Source organism: Eublepharis macularius, chromosome 8, assembly GCF_028583425.1.
Source record: "Eublepharis macularius isolate TG4126 chromosome 8, MPM_Emac_v1.0, whole genome shotgun sequence".
In the NCBI taxonomy this organism is placed as follows: domain Eukaryota; kingdom Metazoa; phylum Chordata; class Lepidosauria; order Squamata; family Eublepharidae; genus Eublepharis; species Eublepharis macularius.
Window position 1 is genome coordinate 76,858,654 of NC_072797.1, and position 19,178 is coordinate 76,877,831.

The following is a 19,178-nucleotide window of genomic DNA, read 5'->3' on the forward strand; positions in this document are numbered from 1 at the left end:
GAAAGTCCAGATCCGCATTGTATGAGTTGTATAGGATAGTGTCTCGGATCCTCTTAGATGAAAAATCGATGATGATCTCGCGAGGCAGCTGACGCTTCGTAGCATATTTTGAAGAAGCCCAACGGACTTCCAAAATGGCGCTTTTTACCTCTTCTTTAGTTGCCCTCGCGGGTGTCGCCAATAGTTCTGAGGCCAGACCCCATAAATCCTCATTTTCCTCCTCTTTCACATTCTGGAGGCGCAAAATTGTCTGCGTTCGTTCCACTTGTAGCCCGATCAGCTGGTTCTCCACCAGCTTTAACTCTTTATTCGTTGCCCTCACGAGTGATGCATTTTCCTGAGCAGACTTCTCTGCCCCCCCGCTACTTCCTTAATGGTTTTCACTTCGCTCTCAATTAAGCCCACCCTTTGATCTGTTTCATTCAACTTGTCAACAAAGGGCTTTATGGCTTCGATAACCAACCTCTTCACCAAGTCCTCGAGCGACTCTCCTTTCCCCTGCAGGGCAGCCAAGATTGACTTGCCCAAAGCGGGACTCTGCTTTTTCGCTGCCATTTTAGGGGGGGGGGCCGCTGACCAAATTCTGAAACTCAGCGAGGGGGAAGAACGAGCCTTCTTAGCTTCAGATCCCACCACTCCTTCACGTGCGCTTGTAATAACAGAAGGGATTCGCTTACTTACAGGCTTCCGCCTAGTTCTGCTCTTTGCCGTTTTCCATGGCCCGGCAGCACTCGAGGTGCCGCGCACGTCTGCCGGCCTCCATAGGAACAAACGGGCAATTTACCCCCTGCATCGATTTCAGGGGGCTCTTCCCGCCGCGTTCCGGACCCTACCTCCCTCACTGGGAGTTCTGGGGGCTAATCTTCGCAGCTCAGCCGCCCGGTCAGGCTGCTCGGGTGCTTCCTCCCGGACCTGCGGAGAGGAGCATCCGACATGGCCAAGAAAACGAAACCGAATCATATGAAAACTATTGTTTGATGGGGGATTGGAATGATCGATCCAAAGATAGATAGATGCTCTGAGAAACTTATTAAGATGAACCAGGGTAAACTACCTAAAGCTTTTTTTGATCTAACGGACAATTTAGGTCTGATTGATTTGTGGAGACAGAAAAATGGTAATGCAAGAGAGTATACTTTTTTTTCAGAAAGACATAGATCTTTCTCAAGAATAGATATGATTTTGACATCAAGGGACATTGCCACCAAGGTGATTAAAATAGAGGTCCTACCCAAGACATTTTCAGATCATAATCCAGTATCCATGTCTTATAGGGGGAAAAGGGGTACCTTTATGTGGAGATTAAATGAAGCTCTGTTAGAAAATGAAGGGACTATCAAAGACTTTAAAAATAAATAAAAGATTTTGAATTAAATTTAAACAAAGGTACAGATATGAGAATGGTCTGGGATGCAAGTAAAGCATACATTAGAGGTTACCTAATTCAATATAATGCTCAATTGAGAACAAAGAACCAAGAGAAAAAGCAATGTGTTTTGGAGGAGATAAAGAGCAAAGAGGAAGAACTTAAGAGAGCTCCTGGAAATACTAATATATTGCAACATATAATGATCTTACAACAACAACTATCGATGTTAATGTCAACAGAAATGGAAATTAAATTGAATTATGCTAAACAAAGAACATTTGAATATGCAAATAAGCCTGGAAAATGGTTGTCTTATAAATTGAGAAAGGAGAGAGAAAAGAGAATGATATTGAAAATACAAGAGGCGGATAAGGCACTACCAAACACTGCAGATATACAAAAGGCATTTTATCAGTACTACACAAATCTGTATATGAGTTGTGATGTGTCAGTGGAAAAAATAGATCAATATATTAATAAACAGTAGTTACCTAAGATCATGGAACAACAAAGACATATTATGAATGGACCTAAAACAGTAAGAGAAGTGGGAGAAGCCATAAAAAAGAGTAAGTTGGGGAAAGCTCCTGGACCAGATGGCCTCCCAAGTAGCTACTATAAGTGTTTTGAGGATGAACTTCTTTAGCCTTTACAAAAGACAATAAATTCTATTTTAGAGGGAGGGAAATTGCCGGATTCGTGGAAGGAGGCCAACATAACACTTATTCCGAAAGATGGACAAGATCACACATTGACAAGAAACTACAGGCCAATATCACTATTAAATAATGACTATAAGCTGTTTGCATCGATCTTGGCAGGAAGACTTAAAAGTATTCATGAAGACCAAAGTGGATTCTTACCTAGGAGGCATCTAAAGGACAACGTAAGAACAGTATTGCATATTCTGGAATATTTAGAAAAACATAATGAAAGACAAGTTGCTTTGATTTTCCTAGACTCCGAGAAGGCCTTTGACAATTTAAACTGGAAATCTTTGTTTAAGATATTGTAAGATATGGACTTTGGGGACAATTTTATTAAGTGGACTAAGTCGATTTATACAACCCAGACTGCACGGATAGTTGTGAATGGAGAGTTAACCAAACTATGTGGAATACAAAGAGGCACAAGACAAGGTTGCCCATTGTCACCTTTGTTATTTATACTGATGCTTGAACTGAATTGAAACTCTAATGACAAAGTTGAAAGAATTTGGTGTAGTGGCCGGTTTTAAGGTTAATAAGCAGAAACCCAAATTCTTAACTAAAAATATGAAAATACAAGATCAAATTAAACTTGAGAGCAAAACAGAGTTTAAAGTTGAGAAAAAGGTAAAATATTTGGGTATTACTTTGTCAAATATGAACTGTATGTTATTCCAAAATAATTATATTAAGACTTGGAAAGAAATTAAAAGGGATATGCTAAAATGGGATAAAATTCAATTATCGCTGTTGGGAAGAATAGCTACAATTAAAATGAATGTATTACCTAGAATGTTATTCTTATTTCAGACAATTCCTATATTGACAACAGAGGCACCATTTAAGCAGTGGCAGAAGGCTATATTGAGATTTATATGGCAAGGCAAAAAGCCGAGGTTTAAATGTAAGGTTTTACAGGATGCAAAAGAAAGAGGAGGTTTGGGCCTCTCAGATTTGAGATTATATTTTGCGGCTAACTGTTTGGTTTGGATGAAGGAATGGATACTGTTAAAAAATAGATGATTACTGGACCTGGAAGGACATGATCTAAAATTTGGGTGGCATGGGTATCTATGGTATGACAAAGTTAAAGCCAATGCAGAGTTTAATAATCATGTAAGGTGTACAATCCTGAGAGTATGGAATAAATACAAACTTAGGTTTTGTTTGAAAATACCTCTCTGGTGGTCATCACAAGAAGCTCATTTTAGAAGGGAAATGGTTAGTCCACCTAAATGGTTAACTTATCAGGATCTATTGGAATTCTCTCAAGACCAAGTTAAAATTAAATCAAGAGAGGACTTAGCAGCAGAAGGGCATGCTTGCCAGTAGTTTCCCTATATGCAAATTCTGGAGAGATTCAAATTATACAAGAGTCATTATGACTTTGAGAAATCTAAAACTGAATATGAAATAGCCCTTTGTACAAATGATGAACATGTTATTTCTAAAATGTATAAACTTTTGTTGAGGTTTGAGACGGAAGAAGAGCAAGTAATGCATGATTAAATGGGCAAAAAATGTGGACACATGATATATTAATGGAGCAATGGGAAAATATGTGGACAAGAGGGCTGAAATTTACATTAAGCTCCAGTATTATAGAAAAATTTTACAAAATGATGTATCGTTGGTATATGACTCCTGAAAAATTGGCTAGAATGTATAAGGGGGTGTCAAATGCGCCAAACAAGAATGTATAAGGAGGAGTCAAATGTGCCAAACAAGAATGTATAAGGGGGTGTCAAATGTGCCAAACAAGAAGGGACATTTTTTCATATGTGGTGGATATGTAAGAAAGCAGAGTTTTTGGTTACAGATACAATAATTGATTCAGAAGATTTTGAAGATTAAACTTCAGTTGAAACCATAGACTTTTCTGTTGGTAATAATGGACAGCCAGTTGGAAAAAAGCTTTAGAACAGTGTTTTTATACTTTATTACAGCGGCAAGAGTACTTTATGCACAAAAGTGGAAAACTACAACATTGCCTACAGTGGAGGAATGCTTGACAAAAGTTTTGGAGTTTGCATCAATGGCAAAACTTACTGCATTGATTAGAGAAAGGACATTAGTTAACTTCTTGACTGAATGGAAACCGTTAATAGACTTTTTGTATGAAATGGATAACAAGGATTTGATGACATCTGGATTTATGGATTAAGAAACATGAACAATAGCAAAAAGAGGGGTTTTGTGACTAACCTAGAATAAGTGTAACTCTAGAAATGATATATACTTATTGTGGAGAAAATCGGAACTCAACCTATATTGTAATCTAGGTTTTTTTTCTTTTCTTTTCCCCTTTCCGTTAAATTATATAGATATTTGTATTGTTAGGGTGCCATGTTTAGAATTGTGTGTTTTTTCTTATTCTCTATGTTTATTGTTTATTATGTTATGGTGTATAGTTTATAGTTTAAATAAAGAATAATTTTAAAGAGAGAGAAAAAAGATAATTATTCTTTACTTTTCTGTCCAGGTCAAGCCTCAAGGAATTACCTGAAATCTAAAATTTTAAAAAATCAGGTGTACATAGGTATGAGACTTTTGAGCCTGTATGCTGTTGCAACTGGCAGCCATTACCTATATTGGTATGAAACTATTTGTTACATTATCAGATAAGTATATTTCACTCAGAAGCTATAAATTAATTTCATCTCATTTTTGAACAGATGTGCACCAAATATTTGTCATGTCACATTTTTCAAGGCTTAGTTGCAAATCAGACTGAAATGGGACTTGTTTCTAACTTAATTCTGTATCTAGTTAGATAATGTTGGGGACCTCAAATGATATATTGAACCAGATCTATTTGCTTTCTCATTCTTATTCAGCTTATTTTAGAACTTGCAAGCCTTACAATTTTTTTTGATAAAGGCTCATTACATAAATGTTTACAGAATTAAAAGTGCAATCCTAAACAGAGTTTTACCCTTCTAAGCCCACTGTATTAGAAACATTGTATTGGCATGTGTCTTTCTTAATTGTCCTAGACTACTACTTTGGAGCCTGTTTAATGTTCAGAAGGCTTTGCTTATTGGAGTTACTGGACAGTTTTGCTCACCTTTGTATCATCATTTCTTTTTTTGGTCTCTCCAAATTCCCCAGACGATGAACTTAATTTATGTTTTTCTACACAGTACACAGTTGACCTCTGGAACTCTCTTCAGCAGAAGTAGTAATTGCCAATCATTTAATGAAGTGTGAATACATAGTGGACAATTTAGTAGAAGACAGAAAGAATATCAACAGCTATTCCCCATGATGTTAAGAGCATCCATGCTAATACTTAAGGTGCGCCTAATACTGTAATACTTTAAACAAAGTGACTTGCAACAGACTACAGGGACTCTATTAACAGCCTTTGTTGTTTACACTTTCTGAAGCATCTGAATATGGCCATTAGTGGAGACAGAATACTGGCCTAGATGGTCATTAGTCTGATCCAGTATAGCTTATTTATGTTTTAGTTTAGTGTACTTTAATATTTGCAATTTACAGCGGTTGTAGATAAATGAAGGTGGTGAACAGCTTCCATGTTTCTGCTACTGCTTCATCATAACCCAGCTATTCTCGTATATATGGTGTACTATAATGTCCATATATATAAATTAAGTTAGAAACGCTGCTTGAATGCAAGAACTAAAGAATTTAGCCATCCATATAGGGTGTCAAACTAATGATGAAATGGAAGGGTGAGGAAATGGGAAAAAATAGCACACCAACTTTGTAACTGTTACTATTTGACTTTAAAAATCAACATACTGGAAATAATGGTTGTGTGAATTTAAGGGACATGCAAAACCTTTGTTCTGACCCAGCCTTTTTCACTGTGGGAAGGCTTGGAATTTTCCTGCATTTTCTGCCCCATTCATTTCAATGGACATGACAAACAGGGACTTATCAAGACTTTCTGTGTGGTAGCCCCATGGAATCGACTGCCTAAGGAACTGTAGGAGGTAACACCCCTGCCAATTTTTAGATGGAAGTGCAAGACAGAACTGTTTAAAACGGCTGTTGGTTAAGTTAATGTGCTTTTGGCCCTGCTTGTTAGTGTAATTACCTTTTGGAATAACTGTCAAATCTCTAGATATAATACATTATGGATTGGTTATTTTACAGATTGTTTAATGAGAACTTTTAGCAAAATGGAAAAGTGAATAAATAAACACTTGGCTTGTTAAGTTGCAATAAATGGGGCAACCTACGTGTGTATGCAGCCAAGCACTAAAAATGGCTCTTATTTAACTTTTCCCAAGATGATTACATATTCCTTCAGGTAATTTGATTTTCTAGAAAGACAGACAGTAAAATCCTAAGCAGTTATTCCAATCTAAGCCTATTGATTCTAATGGGCTTAGACTGGAGTAACTGCTTAGGATAGCACTGTAAGTTTACTTTACTTTTGAATGCTTGGGTTTAAATTAGGCCTGGCACCACCTCCCCAGCCATCCTCCGGGTATGCTCAATTGGCTGACAAAGGGGACACGGGGGAGGAGTGCTCCCACCCCCCCATCACACTGCACAAAGGAGGAGCTGTGGGTCGTGCTCAATCCAGGTTCATTAAAAATCAGGCAATTTTTAATTAATGTGGCTTCTGTGCAACCTGCAGCTTCTCTGTTGTGCTGGAAAATGGCATTTCCCAGCATGATGGGGAGCATGCGCAGCACATGCAATATGTAAGGACTCTGTTGCCCCCCGCCCCCAGGTCCCTGCCCTCCCGGTTTGGCTCCTGAGGGCACTGGCAAGCATATTTTGAATGCTTGCTGGTGGATCACCAAGGGTTAGGGACTGTGGGAGACTGTGGTTATCATGTGGGCCTGTGAAACTGGGCCTACAGTTTCATAGGCCCATATGATGTTTGGGTTGGGTTTGGTAGAGAGAAGGGGCCAAAAGTGAATCTTGCTTTGAAGGTTCATGCCGGCTGTTTGCAAATCTGGCTTGAATGTGTTGTGTATTGTACATAGAAGTGTTTTTATTTAATCCCCGTGTTATATTAAATGTAAGAGTATATTTTAAAATTTATTTTATCTATCTTTTTCATTTATTCCATAACATTTTAATTTCCATTACATTATATTTGACAAGTGGTTCAAATGGTGAGTATATGAGCCAATCATATTTAAGCACCCTGAAGTCTGTATCATGCGTCTTTACTGTGGAAATAAGTGGAACTTTAAAGTGCTTTGGACAAATTGTGCTGATTTAATATATATGTTTGTTATGGATAATGCCAACTGGATTAAAAAGGGCAAGGTGGGGGGAGATAAAATCCCATTGAGACAATATTCATAAAAGCCTTGACAGAGGACCATTTTTGATGCTGGGATTAATTAGTGATTACCAATAATTAAGATAAGTTCTCCAAATATTCAGGTAGGGACAGTCAGGGACTGGATATCAGGGTGTTCATTTTTAAAGGCTTCCTTGTTTCCAGGGGCTTTCTGATCTTTTATTATTCTTGTAATTTAAGCCATTTTACATTTATATAAAATCATAATTAAGGACATTGCACATTGCCTATGTTTGGAAATTATAATATTTGGAACACAATATTACTAATGAGTTATAATTAAATTCTAATTAGCAATATAGCAAGAATTATTCTATAATTGAAAATTTTAATATTTATTCTAAAAGCATTAATGATGTAAAGTTATGAAATGAATTCACAGGGTATTAATAAAGGCACCTACAAGTGGCTACAATCACTTGCACACAATTAATTTAAAAGCATTTTAAGACTTCTCTTATTTACAATATTTATATATATCCTTTTGATAAGAATATGCTCAACACATTCATGAAAAAGTTGAAAACAACAGTACAATATCGTACCTTTAAAGTAACACCAGAATTAAATCTAAAACCTAACATCTGAAGGCTGCTGATAACAAAGTAATAAAAATACAGCAGTGATCAGGCATGTGTTTCACACATCTATTGGAAGCTACCTTATCATACTCTCTTGTGAACTTGCCAGGGACTAGAACAAACTTCTTAAGTCTCATGAAATCATTAGCACTAAAAATCACAGTTTGCCATTTTTAAAAACATTTTACTTCATTTATAACCTGCTGTCTCCCCAATGGGGACCCGAAGTGGCTTATATTGATCTCCTCCTCTATCTTATCCTCACAGTAACACTGTGAGGTAGTTTAGGCTGAGAGCATGTGACTGGCCCAGGGCCACCCAGAAAGCTTCCACAGCAGGGTGGGGGGGGATTCAAGCCTGGGTCTCCTAGATTCTAGTCCAACACTCTAACTCCTACACCTCACTGGCTTTCATTTAACTTCTTGTGGGAGCAATTGCTTTCTTCCATCACTGAGCTGCAAACTTTGTGTGTTTTGTAAGCTGTTTTTATTATTTTAATTCATGCCCTTAGCAAATAATCCACTAGGTACTTAGAGGAGCCTTGCAGATAAGTACAAAACATTTACCAGTCTACAAATATTTTACCAACCAGATTACCTGTTAGGTGTGCCCTGAAAAAATTTCCATTTCAGTTTCAAATCCAGTTTTGTAAAAATAAACTATTTACCTTTCTTTCTTTCTTTCTTTCTTTCTTTCTTTCTTTCTTTCTTTCTTTCTTTCTTTCTTTCTTTCTTTCTTTCTTTCTTTCTTTCTTTCTTTCTTTCTTTCTTTCTTTCTTTCTTTCTTCTCTGCTCCTATGACTACAGTCTTGAGCATAAACATACAAAAGAACAGAAAGCAATCATAATGATAACAGCAAGTAATAATAATAACAGTGGATATAACCAACACCACCCAGCTGTAACACCGAGTTGTCCAGATCTGGATATGTATTAGATTTATGAAGTATTTACCATTATTGGTGTTTTCTTGGTGTAGTGTTGCCTGTTCAGCTCAAATCTGGTTTTCTTTTTTCCATTATCATGAGTTTCAGCCCCATTCTTTGCAATGAGACTTTTGAGGGAATAACAATATGGGGTAGTTATTTTTGCTGTTAGTCAAAAAAGGTGACCATTAGTCCCCCTTCCACTAAACTATCTATTCATCAACTGTTTCCTCAATTACACTACACACACAACAACGGACTCCAAAGAAGGCAAGTGTTGGTGTGTACATGCTGTGGTGGGAAATTAGCTGGCAAAGTGGTCATGGGGCAGGGGCAGTGGGGCAGCGCCCAAGCAGGAGAGGTCTCCAACCAGCACAGTATAATGACATTAAAAATAATCCTGCTTCAAGTTCACTTTTTTCTTTTTCTATAGTGCCAATAAATTACTAGTTCTGTATCTTGCTGTTGCCTCTTGCTGCCATGTTTCAGTTTTGCTCCCACGATGAGGGGTGAATCCAAATCCTTTTGCTGCTCAGCGTTCTGCTGCAAAATGGGGTGTTTTCTCATTAATTGACACTAATCTTCTCTATTACTCAAGTGCAGACAGGCAGAAATACTGACTGAACACTCCCACCCTGTCCAAACTTAATTTTTTTTATAAGTTTCCTTTTTGTTGTGGGGGCAGGCAGGATTGTTTCTGAAAGGGTACAGTAGGCCAGTGGTTCTCAGGGGGCTTGACTTAAGCCTGATGTTGAGAATTTTTTTTCAAAAAATAATATTTGGGTTGATGCTGGTTGGGGTGGGGGACTGTTGCAGCAGGATGAGAAACCTGAGGAAAAAACTGTTGATGTGGAAGAGGGAACTGTGACGCAGATGAAGTTTCATTGGGGTAAATGTTTGCCATTTGACTCAGAAAGAGAGGAAGCCCTGAAAAACTATGGAAACAACCCTAAACAGGTCTACTCAGATTTCAGTCCCATATTATTCAATAGTACTTACTCCCAGGGAAGTTTTAGGGTTGCAGCCTGTGATTGAAGTCTTCCAGGGCTTTTATCAAATTTGTTTGATTGAACAGACCGCTTGGTAAAATGGTTGAAAAACAACAAATTGAAATTGAACCCAGACAAGACTGAAGTGATGCTTGTTGGGAAATCAGAGATCTTGAAGGATATTGTACTCCCCACTTTTAATGGAGTTCGTCTGACCCTTGCAGACTCAGTTAAGAGCCTAGGGGTTATACTGGATCCAGTGCTATTACTAGAAAAACAAGTTAAGGCAGCCACAAAAAATGCTTTCTACAACCTCACTTTAACCTGGAAGATGGCTTCTTATCTTGACACGGCCAACCTGGCCACCTGGATCCATGCTATGGTAACATCAAGGCTTGACTATTGTAATGCACTATACATAGGTCTCCCATCTAAGAGCGGAACTACAAGTGACAAAAGGCACAGATTGGACACTTGTCAGCTTCCCTCAAGTTTTGATGGGAAATGTAGGCAGCTGGCGGAATGTTGGACAAGTGACAATTGAAAAGTCCATTGGACAGCAGTCAGAGCCAAGCTGCAAGACTAGGATGCCTACATTTCCCATCAAAACTTGAGGGAAGCTGACAAGTGTCCAACCTGTGCCTTTTGTCACTTGTAGTTCCGCTCAAGTTAACTAGGAGCCTCCAATTAGTGCAAAATGCTGCAGCTCAACTGTTATCAGGAGCAAGCAGGAGCATGAACATCACTCCCATCCTACAGTCACTCCATTGGCTATCTATCAATTACCGTGCTCAATTCAAAGTATTGATTATTACATACAAAACTCTTCATGGCCTTGGTCCGGCATACCTACAGAACCACCTCCCTCCCTATGTCCCTCCATGGCAGCTTCTCTCATCTGAATAGGGTCTCCTGCAGGTGCCAGGCTGCACACAGGTGAAATCAACAGCAGTCTGTATATGGGCTTTCTCTGTGGTGGCCCCTACCCTGTGGAACAGCTTGCCTGAGGAGGTCAGGAGAGCCCCCACACTCCTGGCTTTCCACAAATGATGCAAAACTGAATTATTCAAAAAGGCTTTTTACTCAAATGTGAAATCTGTATTGTAGTGATGGGGTATCAGATGCTTTGCTAATGAGTTAGGGACCATAGACTTCATTACTATATTGCCTTACATATTATCTGTTGCTTTAAATATGTACTGCTGTGTATCACCTGTGCTCCATATTGTCTAGTATCAGTCTTAAAATTGATTATGTTCTGTTTCAGTATTTTTTCTACTCTGTATTGGATTCTTGCTAATGCTATGTCTTCGTAAACTTGTGTTGATTTACCCTATGGCATTGTTCACAGAAATATCCTTGATACTGCATTGAAATGTACTTGATACTGATTGTACTAATTTCATACTGTGTAATCCAATCCGCAGACTATAAACAAACAAACAAACAAACAAAAACAAACAAACAAACAAATAGTTCTCTACCCAGTGGCCCTTTTCCTCACAGTGACCAGCTGCCAAGTGTCCTGATGGAGCTATGGGAAACATACTAGTGCCCTGAAAGCACTGCAAAAAAAGAAAGAAAATGAAAATTAAAAATAAGATACACTCATGCACACATTCCCCCTTCCCTCCAACAGAGTTAATTAGGTGGTATAATAGTAAGAGCTCTCTCCTCATGGGATCCTATTGGTAAAATGCCATTAAGGAAAACAAGATTCTGCCACTCAGTGCCCGCCTGCCTGCTGCTGCACAATAAGAAACTAAACAAAATGCACAAGCTTTTCAGTGGGAAGCTGCTGTTATTATTATTACTTGGCTTCCCAGATTTCCTTCACCATTCCATTAATGAAACAAAACAGTGATTTCTAGGTGTATTTCTGGTTTGTTTGTTTCACTTTACACACTCTTATTACCTGTATATACCATCTTGAAGAATGAGTCTCTCTCTTGTTAATTATCTGGAGGGAATTGTTACCAACCCTAGGCAAATGGACCTAACAGTTAAACAGGGTAAAATATTCCACTGGCTTCAACTAGTTCAACTATACAATCAATTTCATTACCATGTTTTTTTTGGGGGGGGGTGGCATGCATTTTTGGCAAACTAGACTCACCCACCCCCAAGTACCAAAAATTGGTGTTTTCAAGGTTCCTCAGTAAAGTCTATTTTTTCAGCATTAAAACAATGGCCATTTCCAGGCGAGTTTTCAACTGAGGTGTTTATGAAAGCTGTCAAGCCCTGAGCTGTGTCCAACATGATGTTCCCTGATTGCTGCCTTGTGCCTGGTGGATTGGGGTAATCCAACAATGTGGCATTTGTTTGCAGTGCCTCTAGATGGCATTGTGTTCCAGCTGGCATCAGCAGCATTGCCAGAGAAGAAGAACTTTCTTTCTCAATATCCAGTGGCAGCATGGAAAGCAGCATCAGAGAGGCTTAGGCTGAACATTGCTGCTAAGGAGTTAAATGAGTCATCTTAGCTTGGCTCCTTCTTAATCAGCCCTTAATCAGCCCTTAATCAGCCCTGACCAAAATATAGTTTTTAGGAAAGATAAAAATTCTTTGTGTCCAGTGGCATTTCTGTTCTTTAGAATTGGCTTGAAATAAGCATTGCAGACGTACAGTTCAGTACATTATAACAAATATGTAGGTATACAGGTCCAAGGCCATTAAGGGCTTTGTAGGTGATAACCAGAGCCTTGAACTGAAACTGGCAACTGGTCAGTAATCAATGGAGTGTCTGTAGAATGGGTGTGGCATTCATTTCTGCCTGGAGACCTACAGTAACTGGGCTGCAGTGTTCTGTACCTGCTGGAGTGTCTGAGTTGACTTTAAGGGCAGACCCATGTAGAGAGTGCATTGCAGTAGCCTAGCATTGAAGTAACTATAGCATGGATCAGATCTCCTGAGTCAAAGGATGGGGCCATCTTCCAGGCTACATAAAGATGGAATAATGCATTTTTGCAACAAAATTAAATTGCTTCCCCAGCAATAATTCTCGGTCCAGTATAATCCATAAACTCTTGTCAGCAAGTCAGCTGGACCTCATTAGAAATGTGAAACACAATTTTTATTAGGGATTAGAACTGCAATAGAATGAAATGGTCTAGAATGGCCCCTTTAAAATGGAAAAATACAGTGGTTACTGGTGTAAAGTTGGAATCCACACCAACAGGTCAAAGGTATAAATAAATCTGCTTTATTTGAAATACAGAGAACAAAGCCTCAGCCAGACATCCACCTTGGAATCAGGCCTGAACTATCCCCACCATCCCCACCTTCCTTAGGAGCATTCCTAGTCTGCTGCTAAACAAAAGTTATCTGCCACTCGGCCGCTAGGTGGCAATTTACATGAACATACTCATTACAATTGGAATAGGATTGTAGGCCACACAGTGATTGCCCTTCAAGGATTCAGCCTTTCCAATAAGTACTGGCTCTGCCTTGTCAAGATTCAAGATACTCTGTAGAGGCCTCTCCTGAGTCCATGCAGCCTTGTCAGAGGCTTTGCCATGTCCCACTTCTTAAAACATAAAATTACTTGTGCTTTGTTTCAGCATGGTTTTAGCTCTATATCAGATTTCTGCTTATTTTCAAATTTTATGCTATCCAAATCTTATTGCACTGTTTATTGGATGTCCTCTCCAAAGATCATATTTACTTACACTATGTAATCCGTCTTAATTCTCAGTGAGAAAAGCATTATAATGTAAATAAATAAAATAAATGAAACTGCTTTGGAGCTAAGTGAAAACTACACTGAACATAGCTGACTGATTTTCGTTCAACTTTGTTTTTGATTCCTGCATGGTAGGTGCCAGAACATGCAAGATTAGAAATTGTATTTGTACAACAATTAACAAGGACATTTAAAAATGATAAAAGTATCTCAGTGCTTCCTGATCCATTAGGTTGTTTCCACACGGAGCTATTTATAGCTGCATGAGTGAGCCTTCCTCATCTCTCTGCTATAGTATGAATAAAGATATTTTGAACATTTGTTTAATGATATTATGTTTTACTTACTCATATTAAGGTATTGTTTATCAACAAATGAACAAAACTCCTGATAGCTGTGGGGTTTTTTTATTGCATGCTATTGAACTTTTACAGTTGTACATTATTTAAGGTCATGGTCCATCACCTTATTTATTCCATAAACATTCTGCTTTGAGGGTAGCCAGTTATCCAGCCAAGAGTATCATATGTGGCTTTGGCATAAGTGTACATGGTGTGGTCAGTTATAAACCGGTCAAAGGGGTTCCCTACAGAGAATGCTTTATCTTCCCCTAATTCAGAGATGTTCATTTCTTCATACTTATTTTCAACCCTTACTACCAGACAGAAGGAGTTTTTAAGAATTCTTTGCCTTTTTTTGTTTAGCTCTTCTGTTCCTAATTCCTGTGAGACTGAAAAGCATATGAAATAATTATGAGAGTCACAAAAAGAAAGTATTAAACATTCAGAACCCTCATAAAGATTTGATTCTTTAACCTTGGTAAAAGAGCAAAGTTCCAAAGAAAAGGTGTTAGATAAAAATACAGTACCCTTTAATCCTTGGTTCTCTTATCTCCTAAAAGAATGTCAGATTTAAAGAAGTACAGATCCTCCTAAATAGATTTTAGGGTTGTTTTTTTTTTTTTTAAGCTGTCTTTTGGGAGGATTGTAGAAAGCAGTTGTGGCCCATTCATTGTTATTAATTTAAAAATATGATTTTAAAAATACTGATTGCTTATTCTGTCTGAAAGGCTGTTGTACCTTTCTACCAAGTCTTTCTCTGGAAATGAATGTCCTCTATGAGAAATCTAGATAATGGATTTTAAAATCCAATATAATATACTTTGTCAAACCAGAAAGGTTCTATCTCCTCTTGTCACTTATATATGTCAGATTAGGTTTCAAATGCTGTAGAAATGGCAGCCCTGCTTTTCATACTCCTACCTTCATTAGCATTCTGTAACTCACTTTAGGAAATATTCGGTGGCCATTCTTTCAGCAAAAGAATTTTGGTGCAACTGACATCTGAAGAGATCAAATACTTGTTTAGAGAATGCTAACTCTTTTCCGGCTATTCCAGTGAAGTTCTTGTATTTAAATTTTATTTTTATTTTTTGTTTATGTGACAGTTCATTATTTAAGCTTTGCCTGTCAAAAGAGGTTAAATATTCTTTGGGAACTATGGCTACATCTCTGATGCAACAAAAATAGGCAAGATTGGCTTGATAAGCAAAGCATGATACATTTATAATGACCCCAAAAATTTCTCATTTACTCTATCTAGGTTTGTAAGAGCATCAGTAAGCTATGAAATCTCAATGCAATAAATTTCTGAAATAGGCACACAGAAATACTAACAAAGCAGTGAAAATGATTGCTGATGATTCATTCTAACTATTTGACCTTCTGACCTCTTCTGTAGATATATGACCAAGATGGGACATTGCAGCACTTTATCGATGGTGGGGAACCTAGTAAGTCAAGCTGGATGAGGTATATTCGATGTGCAAGGCACTGTGGAGAACAGAATTTAACAGTAGTCCAATACAGGTAAACTATGTTTCTGTTTATTTTTTAAATATCTGTTTATTTACTGCAATAAAAGTGTTTCGGAGAAATGTGTGTCATAAATCTCTTCTTTAATCGCTTGTACATGAGTGCAAAGGCACATGTAAGAATTTTTTGAATGGCTTATTTGGCATTTAAGATGAAAGAAAGTTAGAAACAGTGAATTCAAGCTAGAGGACTGTGAACAGATCTTTCCTGTATCCCTCTTCTTCCTGTGGCCATTTGCATCCTGTTCCAGCCGGAGGGCCCTTAGCAATAGCAATATGCTATGGGGAGGCTGCACCTCAAGGAAGGCCCTTTATTGCATGCATAGAAGTGCCTTTTGCTTGTGCAAAGGTTCTTTGGATTCAGTCCTTCTTAACTGTAGTTATGAACTGGATGTATAATGCAGGGTTTGAACTTGCCTCCTTTCGTTTTCAGATTCAGCAGCTGTGAGCAACTCTACACCAACTGTCAACTCTTCCCACATTTTAACTTTTTCTGGTTTTTAAGATTCATGTACAGAGATTACTAGAAAACTATGAAAAAATCCATGTTTTTATAATATGATAGTTATAGGGTTGCTAGATCCCTTGACTCCCCTGGCGGGAGATTGGGAGCCTGGCACTTACCCTGCCTTGTCCTGGTTTTTTTTCTTCACGTGCATGCACAGCGCACACGTGCGCTTCCGACTTGCATTATGATATCACTTCCATGAAGTGACATCATCATGCAGGTCAAAGGTGGCCATGCAGGGCAAAGGGTGCTCCCCAGTGCTCCTCAAGCGGCACAATTCATCCTGAAATGGGCTAGTTGTGGGGCACTGTGGGGCGCGATTCGGGCTGCTGTGGCCGCGGGAGTGCGCTGTGCTGCCTGGGGGTGCACTGCACCACCGGCGGGTGCCCTGGGGAGCACGCTCCCCCCAACGGCCAAGTAAATGGGCACGGGAGAGGGAAGGGTGGGAGCAGGGGATCCCCTGCCCCAGGCAGGGGAATGGCTGCCCTAGATAGTTGTGAGACAAATGTATGCTTGAGACAACTGTATGACTGTGCTTTCCTAAGCTCATCTCAGATAAATCCCAAGATACCCTAGTGCTTTGTGCCATTTTCCAGCTTTTTAAACTTTCCATATTTTAAAAACACAACTAACAGGAAGTAATATGGCAAGAAGATCCAATGACTTTAATAAAATAGCTTTTTGGCAGACAAAAATCACATAACTGCTGAATTGTAAGAAATTATACCTGCCAGATATGTCCCTTCTATGCAGCAATTATATGCATAGGAGTGCTCTTCAAGGTGAAATTTTGGCTACCAGCATAGATAATAAGGATATTATTTTCCATAACTTAATATACACTATCCATCTTTCAAATGTTCATGGCACTTCAGCTTGAAAATACTGGAATGTTTGTCTCACCCATAATGACAGACAGGATAAAGAAAGAGGAAATGTTAATTTAAACACTGAATTTTTTGTATGTGTGGGAACATTAGATAACGCCAGAGATATTTCTTCTGATGAAATCTGTCTACAAAGATTATCAGATCTAATTAAGAGAAACAGAATAATGTACATGAAGCATTTTTAGCACTTAAAACATTATACAAATGCTAAGCATCATTGTTATAAGAGGAAGATTTAAAGTTGACTGTAGATATGAGAGATGAAGAACTCGTCTTTATTATAAAAAAAACTGCTTTGTAACTGTGCTGCATTGATGAGCCTTGATGATAAATAAATATTTCCCTTTAAAAAAGCTGAAGCAACTGTATGGCACAATTAGATGTTATAGCAGGATGATGAAAATAAGGTCAGTATACAGCAATTGCTGTATTTTTTCAGAACATAGTTTTCATGGGTGAAGAAGGGATAAAATACATTGTAGCTTTTCAAAAGGTAGCTAGTTTCATAAAAATGTAGTGGTTCAATTATAATTCTCAGGGTATGCATTCAAATAGACTATGGCAATTCAAAGACAAAATGGTTGTGTTAAAAATATTTTTTTCTAGAATCGTTACCTTTTATTTTAAAAAGTCAACATCAACTTGTGATTGATATCAGCAGAACACTTCATTTGAAAATCAAGTCATCAATGGAGTGTGAAATCATAAAGCGTGCTTGGTTGATAGTCTAGGTATTTTGAGACCATCACAATTGTATGTATATATGGTGCATTCAGAGTGCATAGACAACACTATGTGTAGTTAATCTGCCCAATAAATAAATCAGGCACTTTTGCTTATGCAAAAGAATACAAGTGCAGAGCTACCCTATCTACTGGCCTGACTATATGGCATAGACAAGGAGCTCTTTGCACACAATAGAACCTTCAGCACACAGTGAATCAGTCTATCTGGGTATGCATGTATGCATACATGTAGATGAAAATCAACAAAATCTGGCTGCAAGAAAGTCGTTACACATCTGTCAATATTAAGTGGATTTTACAATTCTTCTTTCATGATAGAGCTGTTATTTACAGTTCCCTCTGTTGGTCTGTTTTTGATTACTTCTGATCTTTTAAAAGTGAACTACAAAAACATAATTTTAAAAAACTGGCATCTATCACCAAGGACTACATCCAAGTGTAAGAAAATAGAAAAGTTGGACACTGAAAAACCGTCTAATTTTTATTATACATGGACGTCCTCCTCACTGAAAGTCAGCTGGTTTAAATTCATTCTGTTATGATTTGTAATATCTAAATGGAATTTTCTTCAAAGAGCTCTTGATTGATTGACCCTAAGTTGAACGTTTTGTTTTTATTTTGAAGCTGACAATAATGTTTGTTGGCATGTGTTCTGCTTCAACTGCGTTGGGACGCCACAAAGCTATCTTTATGAGTCATCCAACCACAATACTAAATACATGTCAGCAAAGGAAATATTATCCGAAAGAGGAAAAATCCCTTTGATGTACTTCAGCATGCAGAGATTTCTGCAAGTTTTGGAAGCTCTGAACGCTTGTAAGGAATGGTATATGCTTACACTTTTTTTTTTCTTTTTTGGTCTACTCCAAGCCTCAGAGACCACCCATTGCTCAAAAACAGTTCAGCTCTTTCAGCAGCAAAGTGTGTCATTGGGTTTTAGCACATTCATTTGCTGGGCTGCTGTGTTTATGTTAGGGGAAGCCAAACAGAGAGATGAAAAGTTACAAGGGCGAAGTACAAAGTAGATTCATTTTTTCTCAAAGTCAGGAGATGTGGGTGATTTATCGCACTGCCTTGATTTTGATTTTTATGTAATAGTGGAAAGAATTAATAAAATGTACAGCATGGGTGGAAATAGATGGGGAGGTGGAGAAAGAGGGTAGGAAAGAGACGAAGGCAGGAGTTTTTGTCAGATATTCATAGAATGTTGGGAAAAAGCATTTTGCTTAGCTAGCAGTGCCCTCCTGAGACAGGGTGGCAGTAAGCGAGGAAAATAACAAGATAAATGAAATTTTTGCAGCTGTTTGTAAAATATTGAGAATCTGCACTTTTTTATTGATCTTTATGATCCTGTTGCCAAGAGCCACTTTGCGGTGACAAAATATGTTGACAAGTGCATATCTCACTGCCATGAAAAATGTGGTTCTGGATTGTCCTTATGTCGAGCAGCTTTATACAAGAAACAAATTGCACCTCTACAGCCAATTCTTTACAGAGAAGCTGAATTTAAGGCTTACCAACCCAGCACACTTTTATCTTTAACTTCAGGCTAATATTTGTAGCAATTCTTCATTGTAGAACCCAGCTGAGAGATTCAACTTTTTTAAAAAGTCCA

The 19,178-nt window shown here is 38.1% G+C and overlaps 1 protein-coding gene across 1 annotated transcript in view; it reads left to right on the forward strand.

The window, feature by feature from the left end:
- PRDM6 (PR/SET domain 6) overlaps positions 1 to 19,178 on the forward strand; it is a 135,611-nt gene that overhangs the window by 68,127 nt on the left and 48,306 nt on the right. The window contains exon 4 of the mRNA XM_054987444.1: positions 15,287 to 15,414. Within this exon, the coding sequence (XP_054843419.1) occupies positions 15,287 to 15,414 (128 nt within the window). The remainder of the gene's footprint in view (positions 1 to 15,286; positions 15,415 to 19,178) is intronic.